The sequence below is a fragment of the Medicago sativa genome, chromosome 8 (assembly GCF_051527215.1).
Source record: "Medicago sativa cultivar Bolivia chromosome 8, Bolivia_mono, whole genome shotgun sequence".
Taxonomy (NCBI): domain Eukaryota; kingdom Viridiplantae; phylum Streptophyta; class Magnoliopsida; order Fabales; family Fabaceae; genus Medicago; species Medicago sativa.
The window spans coordinates 41,329,824-41,353,662 of record NC_140756.1 but is presented as its reverse complement, the minus strand read 5'-3'; the positions used below and the strand labels follow the sequence as shown (position 1 = coordinate 41,353,662).

Genomic DNA, 23,839 nt, shown 5'->3' with positions numbered 1-23,839 from the left:
TCTCATGTAATCTTTAAAAAATTTAAATTAAGAAATTGTTCTTTAAAAAAGTAGGCTTAATTGCGGATTTGGTCCCTTTATTTCCAAAATTTCTCAATTTTGGTCTCCCTATTTCTAAATCAGCAATTTTAGTCCCCCTATTTTGTGAAATTCAGAAATTAAACTCATCCCTTGCCACTTGTGCTGATGTGGCATTTTCTATTTTAAATAATTAGTGCCATGTCAGAAGATATTTAAAAATCTAAATAATTTTACAAAAAAAATAACTTTTAATTTTTTAAAAACGTAAAAAAAAATAACAGTATTTTTTAGAGAGAAAAAAAGTTAAAAATCAAGGTTTTTTTTGAAAAAAACTAATAAAAGACCAGAAAAAATTAGTAAAGCAATAAAATCATGTAAAATACCAGAAAAATAAGATAAATGCCTGAAAAATATAAAAATACCATAAATATTCTAATAAATACCAAAACAATATGATAAATGCTACAAAAATAAAAAAAGTACCAGAAAAATTAGAGAATATATATATAACAAACAAACAAACAAATATGCGCTTATAAAATAGCTAAAAATTCATTAGCATAATCATTCGGACCATAACTCACATAAGTCGCTAGTTGTAAACTAATCAAGGTAATGTCGTAATGATACCCAAGTCATAAGTTATAAGCAAAAGCTATAATGCTAAAAGTTTCAAAAATAGGCATAACACTGCCATTACAAAAATAGGCTTAACTATCTAAGACCAAAACCATCTAATGACTTGATGCTTGTGATCCTCGAGGTTGAGGTGCTTGTGAACTCTCACCAGCCTGTGACTTCTTTTTTGAATTCTGCTCCTGCATAAATAGATAATAAGCTATATAGTTACAACGAACAATTATATGATTCGATCAACAACATAAACCACACACATTTAGGCATCACTCTATCTGCCGCTGTTTTACCCTTGCAAGTCCTCACATTGTGACCAAACTTTCCACAATTTCTGCATTTCACTGTTGGAAGGTCCCTTGGAAGTATTTTAGGATTCTTGAGCTCATCGTTACTCTTGTTTCTTTGTTTTTTTTTTTGTCTTCCTGGTGGATAGATTGACTCACTATCTATAATAGGCCAAAGCTTTGGACCATTCGAAGGCATGATGATGTGAGGATATGTTGCCATAAAGGTTGTTTTCCTATATGAATTGATGAAATTAAATTAAGAACTTACAAGTAAAATACGAATTTAAAAGTTGAGTTAAAAATGTACCTGTAATACGAAGCAACATAATCCTCTGGAACTTCATGGTTATGCCACAATGAATGGTGAAGAAAGCAAAGAAGCTCAAACAAGGTTGATATGGAAAAGAATAGAACTGCAGGGTTAGTGAAAATACAAATTATCAGTATATTCAATTATCAGTATATTGACAGACAGTACAATAATCATAATCAATATTCAATAAACCACATGATCATAGATATCTTTTTTTTTTTTTACACAGATCATGGATATCTTTATGAATTGTAGGAACCGATACTAAAAAAAAATCAATTTTCATTTTGCAAAGTTATTCTTGTCAAAATTAATAGAATAGAATAGAGACAAAAACTACTTCTATGTTTCCATGCTAAGCATTAGAGTGTTGAACTTACTTGCTCCTTTGTGAAGACCGTCCTTAAAATTTTCAAATATTGCTTTTGTAATTAACCTCAATGCCCTAAACTAGCTACTGTAAATTAGAAACAAAATTCCACAATTTTTATTTGCAAATAAACGTCACAATTTTTATTTGCAAACCCTAAACTAGAGATACAAAATTAGTAACAAAATTTGCAAATAAACGTCACAGTAGCTACTATAAATTAGTAACAAAATTTCACAATTTTTATTTGTTATGGAACTTTTATGAATACATTATACACACACCTTAACTACACCATATTGGGTCAAAAGAGAAAATATATACATACCTTGAATACAGAGATGCATCTTGACTCCCTTCTCCTTTCTCCACCACCTTCGCCTTCATAGATGAATTCATCACGGAAAATGAGTTGATGGTCAGCAGAACACGTGAATTTATGATGATTTGCAGAAAAATGAAAGTTGTCGATGAAGAACAACTTGAGAAAAAACAATTCGATGAAGAATATGAGTTTTGGATTTCAAAATTGAAGCATCAGAAACACGATTTTGGTTCCAAAATCGCAAGAATGGAGTTGTGGCATTTTAGGGTTCTTGAGCGGTTCTGCAAGCAACAATCGCTTTTCATGTTTCTGCGTTTGTTTTGTCGTTTTAACAGTGTTTGGTTTTTTCAATATCCATTCTTTTAATTATTTTGCTTAACAATAATTAAAAATATAATGTTATAATTAACAATATAATATTGTTTTTTTTTTTTCTTTTAAATATATTCTAACGTGGCACTGATTATTTGAAATAGAAAATGCCATATCATATATTAATGCGCCACATCAGCACAAGTGGCGAGGGATGAGTTTAATTTCTGAATTTCACAAAATAAGGGGACTAAAATTGCTGATTTAGAAATAAGGGGACCAAAATTGAGAAATTTTAAAAATAAGGGGACCAAAACTGCAATTAAGCCAAAAAAGTAAAACACTTCAATTTTCAATGGATTGAATACATATTTATTTTGTGAAAATGTATCATTTATGATTCTTAAATAGTTTTCCGAAAGCACTAGTTAGCATTTTCCTTAAAAAAATTATGACAAGTTTTTAAACATCATTCAAAATTTATTGTTGTGTTCTTTTATTTATATTTATAGGTGCTGATGTTCGGTCTCAGAATTTCAAAGACTCAACACTCAAAAGAAATATTTGAGTCAAATCAACAAAGAAGTCAATTTAGGAAAAGAAAACATTGTTGGAAAGCCACCCTCTTTTGATGGCATTGCTAACCAGAAATATCATCGTAGAGTGGGTTATTAAATTTAGAGTTGTGAGAGATAATTGAATCTGACTTCTAGCTGAAATAAAGTACTTATTATTTCAGTAGTTTAAGGGTTGGCTTTATCAATGACAATGGGTAGAAGTCAGATTAAACCCTATATTGTTGGAAGGCACCCTCTTGTAATGTTAAGCAATTATGATATTATTGGAAACCCTATATTGTACTTGACCAATTCCTCTACCTTTCCTTCCATCTGTTCCCCACCAAAAAGAGTTGTGGTTGGTAGCAAGAAAGTACTCATATAATAAGTTTGAATTGATTGTGCAACGGATTTGATGAGAACCTCTCGACCTGCTTTTGAGAGATGTTTCCCACTCCATTATTTTTGGTTACCTAAGAGATAGAATTTGGAAAGAGATACAACAATAAACTCCGAGGATATACACTACTTGTGAGCAAGCTCTTATTAGATATCAATAAGACACATAGTCGCTCACAATAGAAAAAAGAAGTGCGGGAAGAAATGGCAACCATTCATCAAGGAACTGCTCGGGTGAGAGACGCTAAAGCTGGTGTTCCAAGTCATCAATTTGTTTGGAAAATTTCACACTCGAGTTAACATAGATCTTGGGACAAGAGCTACCCAAAAGGAGATCTATCTAGAACTACCCAAGAGCGACCCAAGAATATCCTCGTATGTCTTCAAAGAAATAACATACCTCTTCAAAGAAATATTCATCATACATGGAACACAAAATAAATATAAATATCAAAATTAATTAACTTCTAAAAGTACGCTTTACTCGTTGGTGTCTAATTTTGAAATATTAAATTAACACAAATATTTTCAAAGAAAATGCAAAAACGTTTACAACGATATGCTACTTTGGTACTTCCTCACTTTAGAAAAAGGTGATTAACAAGCTAATCTACGTTCTTCCTTACTGTGTTAAAGGACCTACTTCAATTCCTCAATACCCCCAAAACTGTGGGTGCGGGATAACCCCCGATTGCGTCACCAACAGTGATGACTGAGCAGAGCTTAGAAACCAAAGAAACCAAGCTCGCTGGCTCTTTCCTTCTCAAATGTCTCAAAGTACTGATAGATGATTGTTACTGCAAGTAATATTCCAGTCCCGGAACCAATTGCACCCATGAAATCTGCCAATACTGTCAGGGCACCAATACACATGCCTCCAAATGCAGCAGCAGTGGGAATATATCGGTTCAGCTCTTTTTGCAAATTTGATTCCCGATGACCAGGCATTACCATTTGTTGTTCCTGCAAGTTGAAAAATGATTGTTTTCACTTAGAACTAGAAAGAAATAAAACCAATCAGTTCACTCATGGACTTCACTACAAAGACCAATTTCAGTTTTAAAAAAGTGAATAGCCTTAAGACGGTTATCAACTGCAGAAATGCAATAATAGTAGAGATGCCATCATGATAAAAATTTCATACAGTATAATCAGAAGCAAGTATTTAAAGCCTAAAAAATAATCAGCAAATGGAGACAAGTATAAATAAAACAATTGGGGAAAAAAATACTTTCAGCATATGTAAACTTCATAAATAGGTCACGCTGGTTATTCTGAGCAAATAAATATGGAAAAAAATACTTTCAGCATATGTAAACTTCATAAATAGGTCACGCTGGTTATTCTGAGCAAATAAATATTTTAGTTATGAACATGTGCTGAGGAAAAAATGCTCGTTATAAACCTTAGTACTAGATAAAAGTATAGAACAAAAACGAATTTTACATAAATGCATGTCAAATCTGTACCTTCAACTGCTTGGCAACATCTCTAGCAGACGAACCAGAGACTTCAATCCATGTTTTAGAGAACAAGGCACATGCTGACAGCATAAACACAAGGTAGAACAATGCATGGAAAGGATTGGCTGCCATATCAGCTAAGCTGTAAAACATAACAGTTTGAAATGACAAATTAGAGCTAAGACAATAAATATCATTAAATATCGATTGAAGCTTTAAATCAAACTAGGCAAAGAATCTAATAGGTGTAATTATAATTAAAAAAACCAACTGAATAGAAAGTCCTCTATTACCTAGAGGGTGCAGTTATATAGTATGCAATGCCACCAACAGGAATAGAGTGACCACCTCCATATTCAGATTCCTTCCATTTGCCCAACAGATTCACAATGAAGTTTCCACTGTATTTTCTGTGTAGCAGCTGTAAAAATCAAGTAAAATATATTGTTAAAACGGATAGAAATGTATTTACTCCAATTAGCAACATACCATAATAAAACTCTACTACCTGGGAAATGAAGTAGAGATTGGAAACAAGGGCAGACTGAAGAATAATGGGCATGTTGGAGGTGTAAAACAGTTTGATTGGATATGAACCCTGCTGTCCACGGGCATTCTTTGACCTTACAGGCAAAACCACGCGGAAACCTTGGAAGTATATCACAATTAGGAAGATCAAGACAGTAGCCAGCAGATTTGTGACATTGGGAAGATTTTGCCGGTAAAATGCTTCCCGAAGGGCACGAACCTTGTCTGTTCTAGTTATCAACAAATGGAATAGAGCAATAACAGCACCCTCAAACTCAGCTCCCCGACCACTGTTAATGGTTGTGGGACTAAATGCTTTCCATATAATGTTTTCACTGCATCCAAATGAGACAACTCTTCCTTAGATTTTTTTTATATAAAAAGGACATGTTTTTTGTTTAGCAGTTGCAACAGGACAATTCATAAATAATAATAATTACCAGATATTGGTGGCAATGAATAGAGAAATTCCAGATCCCAAACCATAGCCTTTTTGAAGGAGCTCATCTAAACATATGACAATGATACCGGCAAAAAAGAGCTGGAGGATGATGAGGATGGCATTTCCCACTCCAAGCTGGCCTACACTACCATACATTCCAGACAGAACATAGGCAACAGCCTCTCCAACAGCTATCAAGATGCCAAGTAGCTTCTGTGCACCGTTTCTGGGAGCAAAGAGTAATTTATCTCATTAGCCAATCTACTTTCGTATATTAGATCAAACAAAAATTTCCACCATATTGCACCACAAAACTCTAGGAAATATACAGAAATAAAAAACTTACAAGAGAGCACGATCCTCACGGACATTGTTGTCGACTTCAATGATCTTAGAACCAGCCAAAAGCTGCATTACAAGACCAGAAGTGACAATGGGGGTGATTCCAAGCTCCATAACAGTTCCACGGTTTGAAGCAAGGATAACACGCATCCAATAGAATGGATCTGCACCTGTTGTCGAGTGTATTCCATACAGAGGAAGCTGACTACAAACAAGAAAAATGAAGAGGGAGATCACGGTATATATAACCTTCTCTCTAAACGGCACTTTCCTGTCCGCGGTCTGAACTTCAGGAAGGAATGATAGAAATGGCCTTACTAAGTGAAGTACCCTAAACCCACCACCCATCTTACCAGAATACAGTAATTTAACCTGCACCACAAATTTACAACGCAATTATAACTAAGAACACGTCGGCATCAAAATCAAATCAAATTGATATGAATTGAATTTCATGATATAAATAATAAGACATGATGTTTTGGTATTATGTTGCAAGAGAAATAAACAAGAAACATGCGGACATAATGATTTTGAGCATTGAAACAAACACACAAAACAAAAACAAATACAATTTCTAATTCAACGACATTACATTACAAAGCAAATTATTCAGTTATAAAATTAATACAAGATTCGTGAATTCAAAGAATTACAAATTCAATTCTCCATATATTAATCAAATAATTACTAAATAGTTTACAATTCAATATTTTGGTACATGCATTGAATAATAATACAAACAAATAAACTAGGTGAACACGACAAGATCATTGTAAAACCGAAAATCCACCTCGATCCAGCTAGATCCGTATGAATACATTCAAAACATAAATCCTAAACACATGCACAGACAAAACATAAATCCGAACATACACGAATTCAAAACCCTAATTACACGCCACAGATCAACAATTTGCACACACAATGTTGATCCAGACAAATTATACAACGTTAACGCACATGCATAAAACGTAGATCGAACGAATCCGATGAATTGATACAAATCTGAGAATGAGAGAGAGAGAGAGAGAGAGAGAGAGATTTACCTATTTGTGAAAGATCAATTGAGAGAGATTGAGAAATATGGTTCCGGTGGGTAAGAAGTGGATCTGAGAATTAGAGCTTCCGATTCAAATAGAAGAAAGGGTGGAGGAGATGTGTACGTGGGCTAACCAATGGTATTCTGACACATGTCTTTTTATTCTGATGTGGCGAAAGTTTTCAATTTTGACCTCTTTTTTGTTTTTTTTTTGTTTTTTACGCGTCATTTTTTTTCATAACTAAAACCATTTTTCTGAAAATTAAATAAAAATACGAAGGTAGGTAAAGGTGGGAAAAGCCACAAAATGTCCAATGGGCGATGGATTTTCGCTCTTATGACGCTATATTTATGGCTTTTTTCTTTTTTTAATTATTATATATATTTTTTTTTATATATTCCTATTCTTAGAGGAGATTTTTTTCTTTTTCTATGTAAGAAATGATTTTTCTTTAAAAAAAAAAGAGTAAGAAATGATTTGTCATGACTCGAACGATGTTTATTTTATTTTTTGATAAGTCGAACAATGTTTATTCTTTCGGTAGATAAATTCAAAAAATATAAATAAATTAAATAATAAATTTTTGATCCTCCACCATGCCACAAGTAGCCATGCACAAAGAATCATTGTAATCCAAAATGTTTCTCCTAAACAGATTCATTTTTGTTGCTAATCTATTCAGGAACGCCAAATAAAAATAATGACCTTAAGTGGATTTTGCTTTAACCACAAAATATGATTAAAACAATCATCAACACCAACTTCAAAAGTTGTCAAAAGATTATAAGCACTTTTCATTGTGTATCGATGGGAAAAATGAAACTTCCAAATCCACATGTTAGTCATACCAGCCTGCAAAATAACAAGTGACAGCTGCTTTGCACACTCCCTCTCCAACCCATCCTCCCACACAAACAATCTCCTACGCCACTCTCACGCCTCACCATTTGATTCCCACCCCAAAGAAAACATCTCCGCAATCGTGGATAATTTATTAATAGCGATATCAAATAACCTAGCATATCTAACATCAAAAGATACACCATATAACCACGGGTCCTTCCAAAACAAAGTAGAAGCCTCATCCCCCACCTGTCTAATAATATTATCTGACGGCCACCTATCATCTAACAAACCACCCCCATTGGGATGTGATGCAAGTGTTGTCACCACATTGAACTCCCTCCTCTACCAACACATAACCACCCCTCCTCTCCACATTTTTCATAAAACACATTATACCACATACTTCCACTCTCCTACAACATCCTCCACACCCATTTACCATAAATTAAACTCATTCAACCTCCTAACCCCCCAAACCTCCATTCTCCCTAATTAGATCAACCCTCTCAATCATAAGTAGTCTTAAACAGTAAATCCCCCAAACTCAGTCTATCTATCTCCACCTTTTCGAAATGGTTATTGAAATGATCCAAAACAACACTTCTCACACCTTCGACCCCCTCTATTTGCGCCCCATTCACTAAAATAGAAATAATAGTATTCGAGTGTCTCCTAGAGGACATAACCCCAAGGAAAAATTTAGAGTTATCACTCCCCTCCCTCAACCAAGTAATTCGAGATTTTTGTCACTGCATACTTGCAAATAATTTAGACGAAGCCATAATATCAGCTGACAACCAATGAAGCTCTTCTCAACATCTTGATTTGGAAGCTTCTTAAGGACTCTTAATGTTCTGACAACTCTGTAACGTCTCTCATTTCCTTCCCTATACAAGGAGATGAAGACTTGAAAAAAATCAATAAGACTCTGCAGTTTTCACAAGTGCCCTTACTCTGTCAAATTCAAAAATGCATAAACATTTAAGAATTTCTTACCAAGTTTATATCTTAGAAATTCTAAAGTCTTAAAGTCTAACTCTGGTTTGTAAAGAATTTCTTACCAAGTTTATATCTTAGAAATTCTAAAGTCTTAAGAGTCTAACTCTGGTTTGTATTTTGTTCACACACTTGATTGTATATCAAGTGTAAAAATCAAACAACCTTTTATTTGATTAAGCTAGACAATAAGAAGTCTCTTGCTTGTGTGCTTGAACAATTGTAATATTTGAGATTATAGTAAAACTCTCTTAGAAGTCCGGGGTTCGAACCCGGCCACCACCAAAAAAAAAACGCACAACATCCATATTAATCGCATAAAATGTCAAAGTAGACATATGCCTACAAATATGACTATATTCAAGTCTCCTGAATACTCATGTCTCTGGATCTGCAGTGTTGACAATGTCAAAGTCATCGATTGAATCTGAACTTACTCAAAGATAATCTTGCAACCTGAATTAAATAAACACCGCACTAAGACAAGAAATAAAAAAACATATCTTACAAAGACGTGAATCAAAACAAACAAAGTGTAAAGACGACCAAATCACAAAAACAAACGAAATAGGTGTAAATATATGAAAATCACTTATTTAACTAAAAAAATAAGGAAAAGAATTCTAAAAAAAATAGTTTTTGTGAGGAAAAAGTGGAGAAAAGAGAGGCTAGGATTTAGAAAGGAGAGAAGAAAGAGTGTTAGAGATATTTACCATAATAAAAGATAGAGAGAGTAATTGTTTTTCGCTTTACCTTTTCATTCTTGAAAAAAATTGTTTTTATTGAAATTGGAAAGGAAAAAGTTTTTTTATTTTATTTTGAAAAGGTTAAGAAAATATATTAATAAACTATGATGAATCCATTTAACACAATGTCAAAAATTACATTACACACCAAAGCTGCCAAAGCAGCAAAAGAAAATAAAAATTAGAAAACTACCTTTAAACACAACATAGGATGCATCTAATTAAGGTAATCAAAATCAAAATCAAACAAAACATAATACGATTTTAACAAAAAAAAAGTTTATTATAAAAAGAAAGGAAAAATTAAAGGTAAAGAATAGTACTACTAATCAGTTAAGAGATGAAGGTGAAAAGTGTATTTAACATTCACGTCATGTGGAAAATTACAACTATTAACATTAAAAATAAAAATAAATAAAGTTAATTTTTTTTTTTTGAAAGAGTAAATAAATAAAGTTAAATTAAATTGTAATAAATGAATAATAAAATAATGTATTAATTAAACATAAAACATAAGCTTATGTTAATAAATATCTTAAGAACATTGTTTAAAAAATTCATTATAATAATTTTATTTACTAGATATACACAAACACTTGTAAAAATAATAATTACATTTCTTTTATCTTTTTTTTTTTGAAAGGAATTACATATCTTTTATCTAAAAGTAACTACTTTTTTTATTTTTATGGTGGCCGGATTTGAACCATATATACTATCTATTATCCTTATCAAATGAGTTAAATCCACTTATTTCTTATAAAGTTCCCTAAAAAAGTATTTCTTATAACATTTACATCAACATATTTTCCCGATGTGCTAGTGTTTGTTTGTATGTGTGAAAGAGATTGAGTCGGTGAAGTGAACAATGAAGTAAAAGTACAAGTACTTGGTCTCGTTGAATTTTTCTCACAAACGTACATACTAAAATGAGAAACTTGGTACTGTTTTATGCTCTTGCTGTCCTCTCTCTTCATTTTCCAGCTCACGCTGCTCCTTCAGGTTAACTAACTAACTAACTTTTCATTTTCCCTTTTCTTCAAACTATCTTCCTTATTGGGTGATGATTTATTGATTTATCAGCAGGAACATTGATCAACCATCTATCTTCACTTCTCATACGGAAATTGTCTAACACCAAGACCTCGAAATCAGGTTTCATCTATGTGATTATATTTTTTTTAAATTAATATTGGTGTCGACGTATCAGTGTCCGGTGTCTGTGTTCATAGAGTTTGAGGACTAATTTGTTAATTGTATTGTGAAATTAAATGAATGGTAACGTTTCAATGGTGTGGTTTATCAGATGTGAAATTAATTGTCATGTGATCATTACATTCAATCATGTCATTTTTTAAATTAATCGTTCATAGAGTTTGAGGACTGATTTGTTTTTAAATTATTACTGGTGTCGACGTATCAGTGCGGGTGTCTGTATTCATAGAGTTTAAATTATTACTGGTGTTGACGTAGCAGTATGTGCTCATAGAGTTTAAGGACTAATTTGTTTTTAAAATATCGCTAGTGTCGACGTATTAGTGTCCGTGTTTGTGTTCATAAAGTTTGAGGACTAATTTGTTAAATGTATTGTAAAATTGAATGAATGGTAACATTTTCATGGTGTGGTTTACCAGATTGTAATTTCATTTTTGCTTTTCAGATGGGAATGTTGTTCAATTCGAGAATGGTTATATAGTTGAGACTCTTGCAAAGAGAAATGATATTGGGGTCATTCCATATACAATCCGTGTCTCGGACGAGGATGAACTCTTTGCTGTTGATGCAATTAATAGCAACATTGTTCGAATCACCCCGCCGTTGTCCCAATGTATGTAGGGTTGCTTGTCTCATCTTTTCCTTTTATAACTATGGTTCAATTTTTTCTTTGTATGTAGAGAGAATATAGAAGCTAGCTAGAGAGAATGCATTTCCGAAAACAATGATTTTTTAAAAACTTCCATAATGTATCACTAGAAATGGAAATAGAAAAACTCAAGAAGTAAACGAGCTCTTAGTTCTCCAAACACAAAGATGAAAAAACAAGAAGAAAATTAAGAAGGAAAAAAAGAGGAGAAACTCATAAGCTTCATTGTACTTTATTTATGTATGCAAATAGCAGCATGCGAGCAGCATCAGTTGCAGTTAATGAAACGGATTTTTGGACTTGGCAATTAATTCCCACTTTTATCTGGTTATATTATTGCAGATAGTAGAGGAAGATTAGTGGCTGGGTCATTTCTGGGCCGCACAGGTCATGTGGACGGAAAGCCAAGTGATGCCCGTTTTCATTATCCGAAAGGCATAGCCCTTGATGATAAAGGGAATGTTTATGTTGCTGATACTCAGAATATGGCCATCAGAAAAATTGGAGATGCTGGTACGTGTTAACTAAGTTAAAAGAATACACATTTTCAGGATCTAGTGAGGATTAATATCGTCTACTAGTATCTGACAACATCAAAGTTGAGTTTGAAATTCAATAGATAAGTGTTCTGTTACTATGTGAACTATGAAAAAGATGACGATCCATTGTAGCGGATCTTTGTATTTTTTAGGTGTGACAACCATTGCTGGAGGAAAGTCAAATGTTGCAGGCTACAGGGACGGGCCTGGTGAGGATGCTAAGTTCTCAAATGATTTTGATGTGGTGTACATTCGGCCAACCTGTTCCTTGTTGGTTATTGATAGGGGAAATGCCGCTCTTCGGCAAATTTTTCTCAACCAGGAGGATTGTAATTATCAATCTAGTTCAATTTCTTTGACAGGTTTAAATTCTAAAACTTTTTTTGATATGTTTGGTTAATCATCATCTCTCTTGATATATTATAAGATGATAACAATCTGGTGCTTTTATTTGACCTTACGAACATGTAAGGACAAAACAGTTTTGAATGACTTTTTCTTAACTAGTAACTAAAAACTTATTGTGTTTGCATCATGTGATTTGGATTTTAAAATTCTGGTTCGGAATTTTGGATATCACCAACCGATTACAATTTACACAAACTAAAAGAAAAGAAAGAAGAATAAGGTCATATCAATATCAGTTGTGAAGAAAGAACAGAGAAAAATAGTTTGTGTGCTGATGTTTTGGCATCAGTGAAGAAAGAACAGAGACCAATGCAAACATCAATTGCTGGACAAATGCTTGTGTGATAGTTCCTTGCATATCTCTAATGGCATTTTTTTCATCTAAACTGGGGATGGTGACTTTATTAGTTGTTTTTTTTATGCGGTAGGTTTCTTGATTTGCTTCTGTTGTCAAATTTAAAGGAGCAGTTGTAACCTAGACTTGTCTGGCAAATACATAAAGGGTCTGTTTGTTTAGGCTTTGAAAAAAGTGATTATATGAACATTTCGCCTTGACAAGATCTACGGAGAGTCAAACCCATTATGAATATATTGCAGGTAGCCATACCCTTGCATTTCTACAACTAGAGGCTAATTCTATGCCTTGAACCCATGACCTTTTAGTTATAGAGCAATAAAACCAACATTGCACCAATGGTCCCCTTCTTTAACACATATTTTGATGAAAAAAATGTTGCTGATGTGAATTTACTGAAGTTTTGAGAATTGAACTAAGAAACGGGGCATATGAAAACTTGAAAACAAAGTTTTAGCTTTCTAGTTAACTCATCGAGACTGTTAAAATTAAGAATCTTTAGATATTCCTTTAATTGTACAACTTCCTAGATTGATTCTTCTTACTCCTAGAGTATACAACTTCCTAGGCTATTGCTTACTCATTAAGCATCCAATGCATTTATCGTAAACCCATCTTAATTTTAATACCCCCCCTCAAGCTGGAGCAGACATGACATATGCACCCAGCTTGTTACAACAAAACAAAAGGCACCATCAAGATGTTATCAACTGGAAGAGAAAGCACCGTTAGTTAATAATCATCTGTGGGAATATAGTCGCCATTAAGTGATTTTTAATTTTATTATTTTAGTGGCTTCATCTTACTATTTAGTCCCCTATATGCTCTCTGTTACCAATTAACTTAGATTTTTATATTAAATTGCATTATTCTTTGTTTAAATTTAAACTGCATTACTCTTGCTGGTTTTCTGCAGATATCCTTACAGTTGTTGGTGCTGTCATAGTAGGATATGCTGCATCCATGCTTCAGCAGGGACTGGGATCCTCTTTCTTCTCAAAAATGGTATTCCTATTTTTCCACAATAAAATTTGTACTGATAAAATAACTTAAGAGGTATCTTTTATTCTTTGGTGGTTGGCTAATTACATTGCATACATGCTGCAGCAACCATCAGAAAGTGATTTTAAAGGCGAAGCAAGCAGTGATAAATCTAAGTCCACTCTAGAGAGAACTAAAGAGGAGACGGGATGGCCATCCTTTAGACAAGTTGTTGATCTTTTGAAGCTCTCTCTTGAAGAATTTACTAGTTCGATCCTTAAATTTATGCCCTCGAATTTCAGACTTGACGGCACTAGGAGAGGCCTCACACCACTGAAAGATCGTCTTCGGATGCCAGAAGATGAATTAGAGCCCCTGTCGGTCAAAAGGCAGAGTGCTCTTGCTCCTCCTCTTACTGAAACCAGGCAGATCCATCTTACAAGTGCAGCCGAAAAATATTCAGAAACAAAGATTGCTAAGGTAAAATCAAGCACTCCCAAGGATCCTTCTTTGCCGAGCAAGCACCGTTTGTCAAAGAGACAGGAATATGCTGAGTTTTATGGATCAAGTGAGATTCCAGCTCCCACTAAATCCAAGATCCAGAAACAAAGGCCAAGACACCGGCGACGGGAAAAGAGTGAAGAAGTTTCGGGGGCAGGAGCCGAGCAAAAGCCACTTGAAATGAGGGCCGCTGATTATTCTAATACAAAGTATGACCAATACAATTATAATATGATGAGGACCAAGTACGTGCCCGAGGATACTTCTCGATTCAATCCTCATTAACAGATTTTTCATTTTTTTGATGTTCACTTGTATTCTGTTGTCCTTTACATCTAATATGTAAAATAGGCAAACTAGATATCATATGTCCAATGAGGAGCCAACTATTTAGATAAATGATAGTTAAACATGTCGCATACGGTATTACTCTGTAATGAAATATAAGCAAAAATGATAGTTAAAAAAATTGATGTATATGCTTAAAAATATACTCCACAAACAACTTTTCAACTACATTTTTTTTGCTTATATTTCATTCGAGGGAGTACATTCACAGTGTTTTGCCCGAGCTTACACTACACATGCCTGTATCAAATCACATTCAACCCTTCTCCATCACAGCTTCTGTCCTGACTGACTGACCCACTGTGCCACCGCTGCACCCCACTGCATCACCACTCATTATGTATTTTTTCCTCAGTCACTCTCTGCCATGTACTTTTGCCCAGCCTTCCCCTCTCTTTCGATCTGCGAAACCCATATGTGGGCTTTGGGAAAATGGTGCTGTGTTTGAAATTTGAGAATGGTGCATGACATAATTTCACATCGAAAATCAACGATTAAACATTTGATTTTTTAATTCTTTAATTTTTGCTGTTCAAACTTGAAAAGTTTATTCATGTGAAGTCATAGTTGTCCATGGTAGTGATATCATCCTAATTAACATAAACAATTAAACCAGAAAAATTATACTCCACGGTTTAAAATATGATGAGGACCAAGTATGTGCCCGAGGATACTTCTCGATTCAATCCTCATTAACAGATTTTTCATTTTTTTCTTCCATCAAACAGTGCTATTTTTGTCTCTGGAATCGGAATCGGAAGGAGTTTAAAATATGATTTTCTTCCATCAATGAAGAATCATCAATGCTATTTTTGTCTCTGGTTTATCATCCCAAAGCTCCTTTACAAGGTTTAAATCAGTGCTATTTTTGTCTCATATTTCTTCCCACGGATTTAACCCACTCCACAATATGATTTTCTTCTAACACCTTTTTTCCTTTTTTTCTAGCTATTAACTCTAGCAAAACTATTCCATAACGGAAAATACTTACTTGGACACAAGTGTTTGGTCACACATACAATTAAGAAAAAGTAGAAAGAGAAAATAATTAAATAATATTTATTTTTTAAATAATGAAATAAAATGTATTTTTATGCGTGTGTGCTTAAGTGGTGTGCCCAAAAGCTTGTGACCATGCAAGATTTTCTTTTCCATAACTATATACATCTGATATGCTCGTGATGGATGCATATGCTTCTCTTTGTCATATGCCAAAGTAAAACATGTGTTATTCTATATAATAAAAATTTGTGAGTTTAATTAAACATTTTCTGTCTCTCAGAATTTTCAAAATTTATTTTAATTTTTCCTTGGAAATTGTTTGTTTTGATCTTCCAACTTTAGAAATATATTGTTCCGGACTGGCCTAAAGCCCAATCCGGCTCCGCTCTAGCTAATAAGGGGTGTATAAAAGTTACTTTTGAACCCGGAGATTGGGTTTGGGTTCATGTGAGAATGGAACGTTTTCCAAATCAAAGAAAATCCAAACTAAAGAATTCTTCTCTTTACCCAACAATTATTGCTCGCTCCCAACTGAATTTCCCAAAATACCCCTGCGTGAGTTAACTCACGCACGTGTTAATTCCAGCGTGAGTTAACTCACGCAAGTGTTAATTTCCAGCGTGAGTTAACTCAGACAAGTGTTAATTCCAGCGTGAATTAAGTTACGCAGCGCATGTTAAGATGTGGACTTGCGTTACTTAACTAACGCAGCGGTATTTTCGGTATTTTAGTTGGGCGCGAGCAAAATGTGTTGGGAGAAGAGCAGAATTCCAAACTAAACCCAAGAGAAGATGGACCTCTTCAAATTCTAGAGAAGATCAATGATAATGCATACAAGCTGGTTTTAAGTGAATATGGAAATATCAATGACACTCTTAATGTAGTTGATATATCTTTGTTTGATGTAGGTAACATATCAAATTCGAGGATGAATCCTTTCGAAGAGGGAGGGAATGATAGAGATGCGATTGGTCCATCCGCAAATCCTTTGAATGGAATATGAAGTCCTATGAATAAGTCCAAGACTAGGAGGATGAATCAAGCTTTACAAGGCTTAATCATAAAGATCAAAGAAAAAGAAATTCAATATGTTTGATAGTAGTCCTCCAAGTCATTACAAAAGCCTAGTGGGAATTCAAATCATGTTAATGCTTATTTTCTAAGTAATAAACATGCACTTATCAATGTATTTGGTAAATGCATGACAGTGAGAATTTATTTCTAGTATTTCAAGTTTAGGTTATAAATAAGAAATCCATGTACTTCTCAAATCACAATTTGAAGATTAATTAATTTGAAGTTTTCTATATTGTGAGAACTTTTCCTTTGTTCTTGAGTCAATAACTTTTATAGTGTTGGTTCTACCAACATGTCGCGGTTAGGGTCAAGTTCCTTACCTGTTTTCAAGACGGTCCTAATTAGACACTTATCAAATTCTCCATCACTTCAATATACACCAAAGAGTTCTATTGAGTTATAGACAACTCCCTCTTTCCGCTTGATGCATTTCTGAGTCACTTCTCCCCTCTCTTTTCCGTCCCTTTGAAATTAAGAGTGTTCTTAAGACCATAGTTCCTTTCGAGATATAATGTCTCTTCGAAATTAAAAATAGTCTTAAGAGCATAGTCCCTTTGACAATTTATGTCCCTTCATAATTAAGAGTATTTTTAAGGCCATAGTTTCCTCGAGATATATTGTCCATACAAAATTAAGAATGGTCTTATAGTCCCTTTCAATATTCTCTACCCTTGGAGAAGTTAAAGGTTAGAATGGTGGTAGCACCATATTTGAGTAGTTATCATAGTAGAGTGGTCTTAATACCACATTTGAGCGTTATATATTTGAGTGATCTTAGTATCATAATGAAGGGCGTATTTCTAGAACATATCCTACAGTGCAGGACTCCGATACAAATATAGTTAGTTAGGCTGTTTTATCTGAAGACGTCGTGGTTGATAGTCTACTTGCACAATTTTAGGAAGTGTCACGAAATGTCTTAAAGAACGCGACCTAGTCTGCAACTTATCCCAGTAATCTCTTCGATGACTGGAAATATTTTTGAACTGTTTTTAACTATAGTTCGAACACATAAACATCACATAAAAAATCACAAGTTCAAATCTTTCCTCAAACCCATTCCAAAGCAGTGATCATTGGATATATGGTTGGAGCATCTTTTTGCAATCAAACTTCGCAATTGTATGCTCTAACAGTTATGATATTCAGTCCTCCAACAATAATGATTATAAACAACTGAATAGAGAAAGAAAATCTAACAAACTATTCATGATCCCCACTTGCTCATAATAACCAACCATAATAACAATCATATCAGTACAAGTCATAATTACACTCAAACAAGTATAAACTATGAATCAACAACAATCATAAAAATTGAAAAATAAGTGACAGATTGAATTTGTTACAAGATCTTACGTCTGAGAATCACAATATTTATTTATAATGATTAGAGGAAAAGACCAAGCAGATATTTAGCCAAAAAAGTTATCAAACAATTGGGAGTGCAAAGACATTGATCATTACGGCTATCTTACACATTCATCCGTCTTGTGTGGATATGATGATTTAAGGAGGAATTTCCTGCTCGAAGCATATATAATGTGAGTCTGACATGTCTAACGGAAGAAGAGAAGTTTTCGGAGACGATACCTAAGCTTATCTTTGGAAATTCTTATTGAAGTTTTACAAACTTAACCAACAAACTGACATCACTGAATATCCGGACCTACATCAGTATTACACTTGGTAGTAGATATTAGTATCTACAACAGAAAGCAATATCTAATAGATAGAATAGAAAAAGGGAGTTTGGTAGCTATTAAAATAGAAACTATGATTATACAAATGCATTGAATTGAGCATATGATTTATTTACTATTATAATGTAATGAATCAGCTGACATGTACGTAAATACTGGGAAACCAATCTGAATCCAGAGTCCAAACAATAACATTCCACCATTAGTGGTCAAACACTGACAATCTAAACTGAAAGAGCTATGTCAAGTTAGATCATATCTAGTATTCAGAACTTGCCTCAATTTGCTCTTGTAGTTGGCATATACAATTTTTCTGTCAGTCCGATTCAGGTATGGTTTAATCAAATCAAAGATCATACCTGAAACAATGCCTTAGCAACTGAACCACATACTTGATTCCCATCAGCCATGTAATTGTGGTCATCTGAACCTATTGACTGCGGGCTTGACCGTGTGCTTCTTGTCATTGGCGTCTCACATACAGTATTTTTTGTCATTGACCGTGTGTTTCTTGTCATTGGTGTCTCACATACTGTGTCATAACATGCCCTTGTTCGGTCTTTCCTTTTTGGAATCTTCGAAAGGTGATCTTTCTTGGATTTCATACCCTTCTGTTTTGGGGCCCAAACTCGCAAAGCAGGCATTCGAATTTTGAGAGCTTCAATTAGCGTTTTATTATGACCCCCTTTTATATTCTTATGCAATTTTCCTCTTACATTCTTCTGCAAATGAAAAGGCTCGTTTTCTGCTGAAAAAGGTCCATTACCGACATCATTTTCACCCATCTCATCTCCGTAAAATTTTCTATCCAATGATTTGCTGCTGTCCTCGCTGTTAAATAAACAATCCGGGGATTCATCCTCATTTACAAACAGAAGCAGATCCATTTTGTTGTAGATTTTATGAACAATGTCTTCAAGGGTGTGAGAATACCTGAAATTTTGCACGTTTCACAATCATAAGTGTGTGTGCTTTCTTTACTTTAGGCAGTTATTAACTAAAGTTCATTGTTTCCATGATTTAAGAGAATCAAACTAAAAGTAACTCATAAAAACTCTAGTACATAGCAAAACAAGAAGCAAGCACCGAAAATGTTATATATATTGGCATAATTGCAGCAAAATGAGAATAAACTGAGTTATTGACTGATCTCTAAACAGAAACTAAGAAATCCTTAAATCTCCATAGTTCATGCTAAAGCATAATATAACTTTTCAGAGCAATTATCAGTCAACATATAAGACATCTCAATCTAGTTATATAAGCATGTACCTGCTTTTTATGATCTTTGCCACATAATTTTCAAGGTTCCAATCACCAAAGAACCCCCCTTCCATGTGGCACTGAATGTTCTCTAAGAGTAGGCATATTTGTTTGACAAACTTCTGTTTACTGGAATCTTCAATTCCGCGTCCAACCTCTGATTGTAAAATTTCCAATCGAAATAAAATTTGCAGTTCATATCTAATTCTTACTTAAGGAAAAACATGAAACAAAATTTCACAAATTTTATAACCGTAAATTTAGAAAACAAAATATGCATCATAATCATAAACATAAATTACGGAAAATGTGATAAAAGGATACTCTCTAACAACATGTTCTGTGATTATAGTAGGTGGTCCTGCTGCATCAGATGCCTGAGCGGACGAATCTCTACTTTTATGCTTTGCAGCTATGTCCTTGGGATCCTTCAACAGTTGTTTTACTAATTCAGATACAACCATGCTACCACAGGCATTATTATCTTTCAGAGGAGAATGGACCTGGATCGGAGGAATTGTTTCCCTATCAACCTTCTGACATAGCCAGTAAATAGATGAATTAACAAGTCGCTCAGCCAAAGCTATGAGGTCTATGACATCAGATTCAATTCCCTGTTGGATCCTGTTCGAAAGATTACTAAAAAATGCTTCAGATGTTTCTAACGCATCATCCTTTTTCGTTGCAACCTCAGCATTAATTCCAGCTGACAGAACCACCTGTGGGATTGGCTGTTCACCATTTTGAGGTAACTCGTTCAATTTACTGTCAGTCCCTTCTGCAAATATCTGATTTGGCTTGGGATATTCTGACAAATTCAGATCATGGCAGCTAGATTTCTTCACCTGCTTCATCCAGCATTTTAAAAACTTCAACTTCTTTGACTTATTACATTCCATCGCATAGTAAACCTCATGCAGATCCATCTCAAATTGATCATATACCAAATCACAAAAGGAGCTCCATGTGAGGTTTCGAAGTACATTTAAATCCGTCATCTTCTTTTTCTGCTCACCCTTAATTCCCACAGCACCGTTGACCTGAGAATCCACCAAATCCCTATTCTTGTGAAATATGCAATCTGATTTTAAAATACCTGTCCTATTAAAAGAATTCATATTGGCTGCACCAAAATCAGAAGCCGAGTGTGGATCCTCCAAAACAGATAAAAGAGCCGAAGAAACGGTAAAAGGTCTAAGAATACCAACACAAGATCCACCACCTTTACCATTGTCAACCGACACCAAAGCCCAGCAATCTTCTCTATAAAGATAACTCAACAACATCTCCCAAACGGGAACAGATTTTCGCCGCCCCTGACAGCCAAATTCAGTTGCTAGCAACTCAAGAACCCTATCAGCGAAAAACTCACCTGAATCTCCCTTCATACATTCCCCTAAAACCTCACGCACCAGAACCGAATCAGAGAGACATGACCTAAACTTCACAAACACATCATACTTACGCACAACCGTAACTTTCAATTTCGCCGTTCCATCTGAACACACATTCCACAACCTCTCCTTCCTTCCACCACCTTGTAAATTCACATCCTCCCCTCTACCAAAAACCCTAAAATCCAAAACTTCAAGATCACAACAATTGTACTCAATAGGACTCCCATTCACATCCAAAATCTCAAGAGTCAATTGAACCTTTACTTCCCTAGAACAACAACGAACAGAAAACCACGAAACCCCAATTTTGGGATATATCAAACCAAAAGGAACAAGAGCAGAACCAAGCAAAATTGAATCCAAAGAACAAAAACCCCAACCCAATTTCCTAGTCCCAATCTCAAACAACCCACGTATGATACCAACCTCATCCTTATCATCACCATCACCACCACTATTAACACCAATCCAACTACAATGAACACCTTTAGACCTAAACCTACGACTGACATTCCCAAAAAACCCTAAAAACCTCTCACAGAAAGAATTCTCAATTCGCAACGAATCCTCATCAGAATCGAAAAAACCTGCAAGAGAATTAAATGAATTGAAGAAAGGAGTAAACAATAGAATTAAATTAGGTGAAACAATAGAAGTTGTGGCGTCAGTGTCGGCGTCGGAATTAGGTTCCCAGGGGTAGTCATGAAGAAGCTGAGTGAGGGAATCGATGAGATTTGCGGCTTTCGGGTGATATGAAAGAGGGAAATTGGGGAAGGTGGATAGGGTTTTGGAGAGGAGATTGAAAGTGGAGAAAGGATGATCGAAGGAGAAAGAGTATTTAGGGAGAAAAGGATGGAGTTTAGAGAAAGAGAGATGAGGTGGGAGAGAAGAGAAGAAGAATTTGAAGGCGAAGAGAGAAGAGGAAAGTGGAGGGAAAGAAAGTAGGGTTTTAGAAGTGGAGAGAATGTTTTTGATGTAGTTGGTGGTGGTGTTGTGAAGGAGGAGGAGTGGGTCTAGATCTATGAGAAGAACGATGCGGTTTGTGTGGGAGTAACGTATCATTGGATCTGAGTTTGAACAAGAAGAATTCATTGTTGTTGTTGTTGTTGATGAAAGAGGGAATGAGACGGTGGTGTTTTTATTGACTGAACCGTCTTCTTTGTGTTTATTGGGTTCATTCTATCAATGGAAAATGTTTTTTTTTGGTGATGGGAGGGAGAAAGAGAAAGAGAAACATCACCACTGTACAAAACTCCCGCCAAAATGATTACTCGACAATTTTCTATTCACTCCTTGCCGCCTAAGGTCTAGTGTCATTGGAGTGTTCTAGATCCACTTTGATTCGATTTTCAAGGTAAAAATAATCAATACTATATGTTAAAATTCTAAAGTAAAAATTATTTTGAGATAAATAAAAAATGTTAAGGTGATAACTAAAATGAAACGGAAGGATCATTAAAAATATACGGTTTGATTTGTTTTGATTGATTTTTTAAACAAATCAAAACGAATTGTTCCTATCAACTGAGTTAATCTCACGAACTCTGACAACAATTTTAATTATTGTAGCCATAACAATTAATAATTAATTTTAAATGTGATTAAGGTAGATAAACCAAAGATGCAACAATTAAAAATCGACTCCAGTTACAAAATGAAGGGGAAAACAAAGGTTCAGTGAAAATATACCCAAAATCATTGGTATTTATAATTACCTCTTCGTTTATATCATTTTTAAAGTTTATTCTTTATTTTAGAGGTTTTGGTGAAATATTTTATGGATAATGTTGATTTTGTTTATTTTATATGATTTGCACAATATAATTTTTTAGATTAATTTAAAGAAAAAGAAAAAAGGTCCAAAGAAAATATAATAAAAAATGGGTTATTTTTGGGTTGAGTAAGTGTTTGGGAGTAGTGAGTGTTTATCTAAGTTTGAGGTTTGGTTTTTTCATATGGCAAAAAGAAACTACAATCGTATGTGAAAGAGTGCCCCAAGTAAATCCAAACCAAACGCGATTGTTTGCGAATTTTTGATTTGCGTTGGTTCGATTTTAAACACCTCTAGTCATTGGTATTGCTAAGATGAAAATGAATGACAATGATTGCATAAATAATTTCAAACCGTGTGTGTATACTAAGCTTTAGATTTGATTTGTGTTGACCATTTTATCTCAATTAGATGCAAATAAGTATACTTAGAAATTCTCTTCATGATACTTTGGAATCATTGACAAGAATTGCACAATCACATAAGAAAAATCGATCAACGATAGTTTACAGAATAAAGTTTTCTTAACTACACTTATGCACTAGAGAAAAGAAGAAACAATTTAGAAACAGTTCGACAGAATTTTGACTCACAAGAATGTGATTTTCTATTGGTATATAACTTATGTCATTTGGAGACGAGTAACAACACCTGAAAGGGTTTCTTCAATGGAAATTGAAGGAATGGATAGTCCCACACTATTATGTCCTTCTGCAAGTTATAAACCAGTGAATATTGAAGAAGTTGTGCAAGATAAGAGACGGGAACATCTAACAGACGAACAAGTTCAAACTATTAAGAAGTTTAATGTGTGGGACCACGTCTTAATTCCAAAAGATCGTAAGTCTATCAATGGCAAATAGATGTACAAGACAAAAAATAATGTCAAAGGAAAAATTGAAGGACACAATGCAAGACTAGTTGTAAAAGACTACGAAAAAAGGTTTATTGTGATAAGGTCTTTATCCCGAGTCGCTTGTTTGGATATCGTAAAGATCATAATT

General features: G+C 34.3%; 3 protein-coding genes and 2 long non-coding RNA genes across 6 annotated transcripts; 2 read left to right on the top strand and 3 right to left on the bottom strand.

Annotated features, from left to right (window-relative positions):
* Positions 1-640: 640 nt before the first annotated feature.
* LOC146899164 (uncharacterized) lies at positions 641-2,259 on the bottom strand. The gene is made up of 3 exons (XR_015023668.1): positions 1,956-2,259; positions 1,252-1,357; positions 641-1,177 (listed from the first exon to the last, which is right to left on the bottom strand). It is a non-coding gene; the product is annotated as an uncharacterized LOC146899164 (long non-coding RNA).
* A 1,399-nt stretch (positions 2,260-3,658) lies between these two features.
* Positions 3,659-7,103, bottom strand: LOC146899162 (SecY protein transport family protein). The gene is made up of 7 exons (XM_085735170.1): positions 7,045-7,103; positions 6,000-6,367; positions 5,652-5,879; positions 5,192-5,546; positions 4,977-5,104; positions 4,690-4,825; positions 3,659-4,183 (listed from the first exon to the last, which is right to left on the bottom strand). The coding sequence occupies exons 2-7, from the start codon at positions 6,341-6,343 to the stop codon at positions 3,944-3,946; spliced, it is 1,431 nt and encodes a 476-aa protein (XP_085591296.1). The 5' UTR covers positions 6,344-6,367; positions 7,045-7,103; the 3' UTR covers positions 3,659-3,943.
* On the top strand, positions 4,151-4,634 carry LOC146899163 (uncharacterized). Its single transcript, XR_015022570.1, has 2 exons — positions 4,151-4,479; positions 4,551-4,634. It is a non-coding gene; the product is annotated as an uncharacterized LOC146899163 (long non-coding RNA).
* Positions 7,104-10,537: 3,434 nt separating the features above from the next.
* LOC146899161 (uncharacterized) lies at positions 10,538-14,673 on the top strand. Of its 2 annotated transcripts, none has more exons than XM_085733885.1 (7): positions 10,538-10,628; positions 10,713-10,781; positions 11,287-11,454; positions 11,833-12,003; positions 12,182-12,391; positions 13,709-13,797; positions 13,900-14,673. In XM_085733885.1, the coding sequence occupies exons 1-7, from the start codon at positions 10,556-10,558 to the stop codon at positions 14,557-14,559; spliced, it is 1,440 nt and encodes a 479-aa protein (XP_085590011.1). In that variant the 5' UTR covers positions 10,538-10,555; the 3' UTR covers positions 14,560-14,673. The 2 variants fall into 2 exon arrangements, with proteins under 2 accessions (XP_085590011.1, XP_085590010.1); XM_085733884.1 differs by having other exon boundaries at positions 10,710-10,781.
* A 3,605-nt stretch (positions 14,674-18,278) lies between these two features.
* On the bottom strand, positions 18,279-22,248 carry LOC146899160 (LIM domain protein). The gene is made up of 3 exons (XM_085734055.1): positions 19,992-22,248; positions 19,677-19,868; positions 18,279-19,337 (listed from the first exon to the last, which is right to left on the bottom strand). Exons 1-3 carry the CDS (start codon positions 22,154-22,156, stop codon positions 18,758-18,760), a joined length of 2,937 nt encoding a protein of 978 aa, XP_085590181.1. The 5' UTR covers positions 22,157-22,248; the 3' UTR covers positions 18,279-18,757.
* Between the last annotated feature and the right edge of the window lie 1,591 nt (positions 22,249-23,839).